Source organism: Fringilla coelebs, assembly GCF_963513975.1.
Source record: "Fringilla coelebs genome assembly, chromosome: 8".
NCBI lineage: Eukaryota > Metazoa > Chordata > Aves > Passeriformes > Fringillidae > Fringilla > Fringilla coelebs.
Window position 1 is genome coordinate 24,221,652 of NC_140066.1, and position 10,086 is coordinate 24,231,737.

At 48.3% G+C, this 10,086-nt stretch overlaps 1 protein-coding gene across 2 annotated transcripts in view; it reads left to right on the forward strand.

Moving 5' to 3' along the window:
- SUFU (SUFU negative regulator of hedgehog signaling) overlaps positions 1-9,807 on the forward strand; it is an 83,457-nt gene extending 73,650 nt beyond the window's left edge. For both annotated transcript variants that reach the window (XM_084210644.1, XM_084210645.1), the window contains exons 11-12: positions 6,087-6,155; positions 9,312-9,807. In XM_084210644.1, the coding sequence (XP_084066770.1) occupies positions 6,087-6,155; positions 9,312-9,401 (159 nt within the window). In that variant the 3' untranslated portion in view covers positions 9,402-9,807. The remainder of the gene's footprint in view (positions 1-6,086; positions 6,156-9,311) is intronic.
- The last annotated feature ends 279 nt before the right edge of the window (positions 9,808-10,086 follow it).

The window sequence follows — 10,086 nt, forward strand, 5'->3', positions numbered from 1 at the left end:
GAATGAGGCATTTCATCTAGAGTAGAAATGCACCGTTAGAACATGATGATCCTCCCAATGTCAACTCTCCTGCAGCATGTTCTCTAGTACTTTGTCCAGGCTAGTTTTGGATGAGTCAGGTTCTTTCATCCTTCTTAATCTGACTGACTGTCTATCCTGCCACCTAATACCCCTCCCTTGCCATTCAAAGGAGACTTTGATTTTGGCTACTTTGTGTAGGTTGTCTTCCACCCACTTAGTGCATTCCTTGAAATATCTGTTCTTCCTTTGCTTTTTCTCTCTGAAAGAATTGGATTTGCCTGTTGTCTTGGCTTCCTTGCCAGCCCTTTCCCCAGCTGAGCCAAATTTTATGTATTGAATCAAAGAAGCCTTGTCTGCACAATAGATCTCATCAGTCTGGGCTCTAAGGAGCTCAGGTCCTCGGGATCAACCTTGTGACCGAGAATGTCATGAAAAGATCCCACAAGGTCAAAATCTTTCAGTGTCATGCTGTATTTCCTCTTCTGGGATTGTAACATCATGGTGTTGAAGCAACAGGGTCCCTGAGGCATCTGTGAGTGGATGTTTCTCTTTTTCAAGGGAGGTTGTGAATCTCCTGCAAGAGCAGCCGTGGAATTTCCCATCAGAGGTGTTTGTTGCTGTACTGGTACCTTTGAGGCTGTAGTGAGAGCTGTGATGGATTCAGGCAGCAAGGTGGCCTTTTCAGACAGTGTCAGGGCTGGCCTGACATAGAACAAGGTGACAAGACCTCTGCACTGAACCACTTGCAGCATGAGCAAAGCAATGCAAAAAAGCCAGGTCAAGGAGAGAGCAGAGAGGTGGGCTGGGGGTTACATGTGGCACAACACAATCCCCCCATCAGGGGATTTTATTGGTGGAAATTTCGCTGGGAAAGGCTGACACAGTTTAACTTAACTTTTTGCTATGCTGACAACAAGAATTAAGCTGAAACATTTTCAGGGCAAAGGACTCATAAAAGTCACTGGATATTTGCAGATGTAACAGATGATTTGGCTTAGGATACAACTGTTCCACCTGTTCCAGGGATAGTACCCAATGGATGAACTGTTTCTTACAAGGGTTGGTGTGGTTTACATAGGGGTTTATTGCAATGTGTCCTCACCTTCTCTGGCTGGACATACAGGCCAGCTCTGTACTAAGTCCAGAACTAATAAAACATGGTTTCCTTTCTTTGACAAACCTGCTAGAAAGCAACTTGCAGTGTTTAATGCAAACAGAGCACTAGGGCAAAGTGTGTGATTGTTTGGTTTTTTCCTAGGTAGACAAGAAAATGGAGTATTATCAGTGAAAGCCTCTGCTTCAGTGTAGCTGGGCCATTTGTGTGCTTGTGTCTTACCCTGGGCAAAACATGTTTCCTTAAGTTGGGCAGAGGTGCAGCTTGATTCCTAGCTAAGCCTTTGAGAGTCTTCCTTGATCAAAGTCCTGCCAGCTGTGCCAGGCATTCAACATTGGTGTGACCTCTGTCCCCAGGAGCCTTTCCTGAGCTGAGGATGTCAATCCCTCATGGCAGTGTTGAACCCTGTAGTGAGAGATGGGTTGTTAACTGTGGGGTGGTACCTGTAAGCTGACTATAAAATCTTTAATGTTTTACTAAGCACCAGGTGCTTTCAAAGTCAGCCAAACCTCATCTGGTGCCCCATGATCTTGTGTACACTTTTAGATTTCATCCATTTTCATATGTCTGCAGCTGAGTACCTGTTACAAGTCATGATACAGATTTCTCAGCCAGATGTGAGTATGAAAGCTTCAGCACAGAAAGCTTCAACACAAACTCCTTCAGGTGACCCGTAGGTGAGCCCTGTGAATAAGAAGTAGATTTCAGCAGGCTCAGGTGAGACTTGCCACGAGAGGGAGACAGCATGTGTTCCCTGAGCACATCCACCTGAATGAGACAGCCTAGCCTGGTGTTCTGAACATGTCTGGACACTTGCAGCTGTTAGTGAAGCGGTGAGAACCCGAACTTTGTACTTCAGTTGTGTGGTAGGTACCTGTGATAGAAAACAGGGACTTATCTTCTGGCTGTTGTCATCTTCCAAGCATCTGTAGCATGACTCAGTGCCACACAACACAGAGCAAATGGAATCCAGATCTACTGGCAATGGTTTAGCACATGTCCAGGCCTCTCTAGGTCAGATCTGGGAGACCCTGGTGCGAGCAGGACTGTGCAGCACCCAAGGAGTTGTTTCAGGTACCTGCAGCTGGCTGGCAGGGCCATTCACTGTTCATACTGCAAACAGCCATTGCACAGGCTGAGCTGCACCCTGTGACCAGCTTTGGCAGGCTGGGTGTTTGCACAGGGCTGTGAAAACACAATGCTGTGAGACAGGGCTGCTACAGCACCCAGGACACCTGCTCAGGAGTGCTCCTTTGCTTCTTCAGCACCAGCTGAGAGATTTCATGGGAGAAGAGGCTTGTTCAGTGCACATGGGATGGCTTCGTTTGCCCTCCAGATTGTGTTGGCTTTTCCCATGGCTGCAGCACAACAGTGGGGCTCTGTTTTCCTTTGGGAAGGGAATAAGCTGCTTCATCATTGTGATCTCTGTGTAGTGTCCTGTTGATAAGATCAGTCAACAGCATCAGAGGAAAACTCAGATTCAGTTCTGAAGTATAAAGTGAGTGAGGCCTATTTGTTTAATTTGAGCTTCTAAGGTTTAAATCCCAGAGGAAATTAAATTAGGTGCCTAGAGCAATGGCAGTCTGTCATGTTTATTTGCTGGGAATGTCACCTTTAATATCATGCACGTACAACGTGTGTGTGTGTTAATGTAATGGGGTATCATACTGTGCAGGAGCTGGCATGCTACAAGAACTGGAAATGTGAAATATTGTGAGTGAGGGGCACTGAGATGGGACTGGATTTATTTTCAGCCTTGTCCATAAGACTCACTCACCAGCACAAAGGTGGTTTAGCTAATTGCAGGTGGGGATGGCAGCCTGATCTATATATGAGCACAGGCATTAGCGCTCTTGGGCCGTTTTGATTGGGCTACTTCTAACAGGAGAAATCTTGTCTAGACGTGAATCCAGGATGACAATACTTCTTGCTTCCAAGCCCTCTTAAGCAGTTGGTGTCCTGCTGGCACATGCCTTCCCCCTGCATGCTCCGGAGAACCTCAAGAGTGCCAGTTTCCTGTATTGTGGGACGTGGCTGCTTGTACATTTGGTTACACCTGCACTTTGGAGTCTCCCTTCTTCTCCTGGAAGGAAGGCAGGTCTCCCCAGAAGTGTGGGGTAGTAGCATTTGGTGTTGTTTTTTTTCTGACTTGGACTGTTAAGGACAGGCTCTGAGGCACACACTTATGTGTGTGAATGTCACTGCAGCAGTTTGTCACTGCAACCTGTGACACCTGCTGACCACCAAAGTTAACTGTCCCTGCAGGGCTTGCAGAAGGCGCTGTGATCTTTCCTCCCGTGCTGCACAGAGCAGGCTGCCATTGCTTTGAGCCCCCAAATGCAGCTGAGCTGAACTGTGGTCTCCTGTCTCGCTCCACTTGTCAGACCTTTCAGGGAGCCAGTTCAGCTCAATGCCTCAGTGGAATTTGTGCTTCTATTTCAGCAGGATTACCAAAATTCATGAGAGAGAGCAGTGAGCTGTAGACAGGCTCAGCCATCTTAAGGCATCATACCCCAATTTCAGTGCTAGGCACAGTGCTCCATGTGGGTTTGTCCCTAGCCAAGACCTGGCCTGTCCCCTCCTTCATTCTCTCCACCCTTTGCTGTTTACCCCTGCATACCCTGTCTTGTCTTCTTACAGCCTCAGAACTGCTGGCTGCCTTGCACACGTGGCTCCCGTTTCTCTCCTGCCTGTGGCACCTTGGGAGTGCCCAGGGGTCTTCCTGCTGTGCTTGACTTCTAGTCTCCCTGCCAAAGCTGCAGTTCCTCATTCCTGCTCTCTCACCCATCCCAACCTCTGGCATTTTTGCTCATCTGTGGATGGCTGAATATTCATTTCCTCCTGGCCTGATTGCTGTGAATACCAATTCCTCCTCCTTTTTCCGGCTGTTCTGTAGATTTTGATGTCTGCCAAATTGTTTTCATTCCCTCACCCCACTGCAGACTGCACCTCCGCAGAAAGCGATCCTCTCGGAGCAGAGCCCCAGCTCCCCACCCAGCCCTTCCTCCTGAGCTGAGTGATCAGATTGCCCTCCTGCCTCCAACAGGGACAGACTTCTCCCTCCTCCTCCTGCAAACAGTCAGCAAATGAGCGTCTCCAGTTCAAGAGGCAGAAGAGTTGCAGGCCCCTGCAAGGAGACTGCAGCAGTTTGCGGTGGCACTGCGTGTTTCAGTGCAATGTTCCTCAGCTTGCCAGTCTGCAGATTGGTGCCAGGTTGCAGAGTCCTGTCCAAAGCAGCAAGCTGCTGGCTCCAAGCTGAAGCAGAGCTTTTCAGGCTCAAGGTGTGATCAGAAAGGTCTGGTAAAGGTACCTGCATTCATGCTGCGCAGCTTGGTTATAAACTGTGGCCTGGAGCCTGCTGCAGGTTGAAGCTAAGTGAAGAGGGGAATATATTGGAGAGGGGAGGTTGTGGTTCCATCATCCCCAGGAAATCTGTGTGTAGTGGCAGCAGTGTGGCAATGTTGAGGGGAGAGGACTGCAGACACCTTGGAGTTGGATTTAGTGGTTTTTGGATCTCTTGTCTTGCCCAACAAAAGAAGAAAGAGAGACCGGAGTATTCCATTTCTCTTTCTGTCTAATAGTCCCACTTATGTGTTGCCAAAATGGAGCCCAGAGGCTTCCACTTGCCCATGGCATCCTGGCAGTCACTCGCTCTCCACTGGTGTTGCTGGCCTTAAGCAGCCAGTGGGTACAGGAGGTGGGCTTCCTGCAGGGAAGTGGGACAGCCTGGCTGCCCTTCTTCCAGATGTGAGGTGGAGAACAGTGCAACTGGCTGCTTAGCTCCACCGCTGTTTGGTGCTAGAACATTCCCTTTTCTGGAGCACAGGGCTCATGGCTGGGAAGAACAGGGAGAGGAAGGGTGAGAAAGGGGGCATGGGAATGGTGGGCTCTTCTGGATGGAAAATAATGCCAGAGAGGAGGAACGGGTGGGCCAGAGGAAGGAAAGGAGAAGCAGAGGGAAAGAAACAAACCTGTAGGCTAAAATGGAAATAATAATCCACTGGATGCTGCTGCAATCTAACTCCCAGGAATGCTGCTCCAAGGCCCCCTCACTGCGTGGGGATGTTTGCCTGGTCCTGCACGGCCGTCTCTGCTCCTGTGCCAAACCAGCTGTCCTGCCTGGAGCTCTGGCCTCTGCGGCTCTTGTGAAGAGGGCAGGATGTGTTTGCTTTTGCCTATCACATATTTTTTTAAATAGGGTGGGAGTTCCTCTGCTTGAATTCCCAGGGCTGATTTTCCCCCTGATGTCTCTGGTTTCTGTGACTTGGGGCACTCCATGAAGCTGGGGTTGTGGTCCTCATCCAGGACTTTTGACTTGACAGCAGCTGTTTTCTTGGACTGCTTCATGCTTGCCAGCCTGGCTCTGAGATGAGCCAAAAGCTTTCCCAGCACAGGCACGCAGGATGGGCATGTGCCATCACAATATGGGGGTGCCTTGCGTGGGCACCTCTGGGAGCACTTCCCATACCCAGCATCAGGTTCATGTGAACAATGTGCTGTACTGGGGTCAGGCCCTTCCCCATGCCCAGAGCACCAGCTCTGTATGGATCTCTGCCTCTTTCTATGCTGCTATTTCCTGATTAAGCTGTGAGCTTGACTTCAGTGGATCAGATAAAAGGGGCTGTCTCCCACTGCCTCTCCAACAGTTGTTATCTTGACCCTTTTTCCTCCTTCCCCACTCTTTCTGTCTAAAGCCGAGCCTCTAATTTTAGACCGAGGGAGATAATTGAGGGTCAAAAAAGATTGCTGTGTAATTTCAACATTTTTTTCAGTGGTTGGGGTGGAAGACAAAGTTAGGAGCTCCTTGCCCTCAAACCTTTGTATTGTGGTAAAGAAGGACATAGGGGAAGGAGTGAGTTGGTACAGTTTGCTCCGTGCAGAAGTCATGCTGTTCCTTGCAATTAGCTAAAACTAAGAGTGTAAAGCATAAAATACTGTATTTCCTTTGCAGATCCTATTGACCGAAGAGTTCGTAGAGAGAATGCTGGAAGATTTAGAAGATCTGAATTCTCCAGAGGAAGTAAGGCTGCATCATTCCTGTATCTTCCACGTACTGTCCCAGAGAGCTCAGCCCATCCTGCAGCTTGTCTTTGATCCTCCCCTCAGCCTGCAGGCTGCAGCCCTGCCCCATCCATAGACTTGAGGCCATGCTAAGCCTTCACATCTGCTATGAACTACTGAGGCACTGAGAGAAAGGATTGCAAGAAATACAAGACAGGGATAGGTATTAAGGGAGACTCTGTGTTTTGATTTCCATCAGTATTTTTTCCAGCATAGTATCTGAGCACCTCAAATGACAGCAGTGCAGCCCCTGGGCCATGGCCAGATTTCCTCCATGCCATGCATAGATATTGTCCTCACCAACAGCTCCTAGCACATCACCTTCCCTGCTTTCAGAAAGGTTGAAAGTGGTGGTAGCACATCTACTTTTGAACAATCTGTCGTATGGGCCTCCTTTAGTGGGTTTGGTAAGCAGGCAGGACTGTTTCACATCTGCTACTTGGCCTTCACTTGCTGGCCCTGCACAGTGTGTGAAGGACCATCACCAGTCTGGAAGCACTACAGCAACAGCCAGGGGGGCTTTATAAAGCTGGTACTAAACTTCCCACTGCCATGTGATCTCTTCCTGGGGAACATTTAACACCCCATCTCCCATGCATGCCATATAAATATTCTGCTTGACTTCAAAGATCAGTGGCAGAAATGACATGTAATATTTTTAATCCTATTTTTTACAGCTCCCTGCAGACTCTAAAGAAACTTTCCTTGGCTTGTAGAACAGCCCTCCCATCCCTTGCTCTGCTCCCCTCCCCCCAGGAAAATCTCAGGGCTCTAATTGTTTAATCCAGAGTTGACTTAATGCCAGGGTGTTCCTCACTGTGTGAGTGAGGGGAGCATGCTGCTGGCTGTGCAGTGACTTTCAGGCCAGCTTTTATCCAGTTAAACCTAATCCAAAGCTCATTTTTGCTAGTGGCATGGAAGCCCAGGAGCACTTTGGTTTGAAGGCTCTTTAGTGAAGGCTTTGGATAGCTCATGTTCCTTCACTGTCCATTGAGGCAAAGAGCATGGCAGCTCCTGGCACAGTGACAGGGTATTTGGTTCCCACTCACTGTGACTTTGCTGAATTAAAAAGTGAAAAACAAACAAATGCAAAGGATGACTTCTCCAAGAGGATTGCTTTGGAACCACTGCTGTTTATAAAAAGGAAAATACTTGAGATGAAATGTGAGCTTTCAGCATCCAGATTCCTCCAAGGATTTGTAACTTGCAGGATCCGGGTCGGGCCAACTGAAAGCATTCCTCAGCAGGCCTGACTGTTGCTGATGATGTTCATGTGGTAGAATGAAGCACTGTGAGGAGTCTTTCCTTTGCCACATAAAGAACCACCTGTGTTAAGGGAAATAATCTGTCTGAGTATCTTAACATGCTTTTCACATGTCCTAGACAGCAACTCAGATTTCCCTGGGCTGTACAGGGCCAGTAGATTACAGGGTGCAAGCTATACACAGGGCTTGAGTTTATAAAAAAACTTAAATAGGGCTTGAGCTGTTTGTTTCCTAGAGGATAAAAAAACAGGAGTTTGTGGTAGCCCCTATCCTGAAGAATCCTCCTGCTGTGCCCCCAGATCATGGATCAGACCACGAACCACCAGCATATTAAGGTCAATGGATACTAACTGCAGGTTACCCTCATGGGCAGCTGCAAATGGAGCAAGGTCAGGAGCAAATTCATGTTAGAGGCATCCTTGCTGTGGAGCAGGCAGCTGGAGGGGATCTCTTTTAGCAGGAACCTCGCACTGAGCCTGTGTTGGTGTCCATCAGAAACAGGGTGCTTACAGGGAAGAAGACAAGTAATTGGATAAAGACTGATGGTTTCCAATCGCTGTCCCCTTGTACCAGCTCTCTTATTCAGACAGCCCTGGGAAGCCTATGGTGCTGCTGGTCTGGATCTGAGGACTCTCCTAGGAGAGGACCACTGTATCCATAACCATTCTGTATTAGCCACCTCCAGGGCAGATTGTCACTGGTGGTGTTGGGTCCCCATGAGATTCCTCCCTGGGAGTCCCATCAGGGTGTCAGGGATTATCACAGGGCAAGGCAGTGCAACACTGGGTGCAGTACAGTTTTGAAAACAAAATGAGCCTGCAAACAGGCTTCCAGAGCTATCCCCCCCCACGTGTTTTGGGTCCTCAGGTTGGCCACTGGGATTGCATAAAATGCCTATGCAGAACTGGTTGCCATTCAGCTGTGGATGGGGCAGATTTGTGACCTAAGAGATTCCAGCCCACACCTTCACCCCCACCCCACAGCTGTGTTTGAGAGACCTGTGTGAATGCTTGGGCACTGGTCATGTGGTTATGAGAAGGGTTGGTGGTAAGGCTCCTTGCAACTCTGTCCCTGAATTGGTTGTGTTTGGGTTGATGTTGGGGTGACTTCCTAGCCCAAGCAGGGACATCAGAATGGGACCAGTGGACTTGCCTCGTTTGGGAAACATTGGCCACAGACAGTGCTGTGTAAACCAGACTGGGGCAAAAAAATCTCCCTTCTGTGTGCTTCAACCAGTGTTTGCAAAACAGCATGAGCAGCTGAGTGCCTGTGTGAGCACAAGGCATTGTAGGGCTCTGTGAAGCCTTTGTGCCAGAGGTGGGAAGAACTGCAGCAGGAATGCTGTGCAGGCACATTGGCTCTCCCCAGCCAGGGCAGCACAGTTTGCCTGTCACCAGAGAGCTCTGATGGCTCACCTGCATTCCACTCTGAACAGCAGGGGTTTGAAAGCTGCCTTCAGACTCCCTTTAAAGCAAATGTGGGCTCTGGGGGCTGGGCTGGGTGAAAGAAGAGGGACGTGGTTAGATAGGAGGGAAGACACTTCTGCTGCAAATCTTCTGAGAGGTTGGGAAGGGGAAATAGTGATGGGGGCAGAAACCCTCCAAAATTCATCTGACGAAATAAACAGCGCTTGGGCTGAAAGCTCAGAACTTTACTTTGGCAGCTGAGACAGGCCACATTATCTAATGTCCACTGCTGTCCAAAACATACTGATGGGGAAATGTTTTCTTAGTGGCCTCTTGTTTTAAAAAATAATAATAACATGGGGCTGCCTGCCTTTGCAACAATTTTGTTTTTTCTGTGCAGATTGTCGTGATATGCATTAACTGGTTCTCTTTACTGTCTTACAGTTTAAACTTCCAAAGGAGTACAGCTGGCCTGAAAAGAAACTGAAAGTTTCCATCTTGCCAGATGCCGTGTTCGACAACCCACTGCATTAGAGCTGAATTACACTATTCTAACAACTGGGAGAGCCAAGTTACTGTCCATTACCCAGTGACTCACAGGATAATTAATGCAGTAAAAACTCTGCCTGCAAATAAAAAGAGTTTGCTGCACAACCACTGCAAACAGAAGAGGAGCTACTCAGCACCAGCCCAGACCGAACTGAGCCCTTTCCTTTATCCTTCCCAAGGCTGAACTCTCTGGGAGCAGCCTGCGTATGTGTGAGTGCGAGTGAGAAATATTTAACTATGAAAATTAGTAGTAAGAATCCTTTCTCTCTCCTAGCTGCAGAACTCCCCTCTGCCTTAGCCCAGGGTGTAGACGCTCTGCACGCCTGTATTTACACATACATTTCTGCCAGGTGCGAGCCTATAATCCATGGATTAAATGTTCTTTACGTGACTCTGGAGTCCTTTTGTTAGCCAAACTTTTACTGACTGCAGAACTGTTCTTCCATGTGCTATTTTTTTTTTCTTTTTAGAAACAGAATGGTATTTCCCCTGTTTAAAGGAGGCCAAAAGCTCACATGCTTGAAGCTGAACAGATTTAAAGATGAACTTTCTAGTTCAGTCAAGAAAAACAAATCCAGATCCTCCCTGCCCTCAAATTAGGCATGTTTTAAGTGTTGGTCTTGGTGCTATTAGCTATGGTATCACTGCAAACAGAGGCAACTTTATTCTC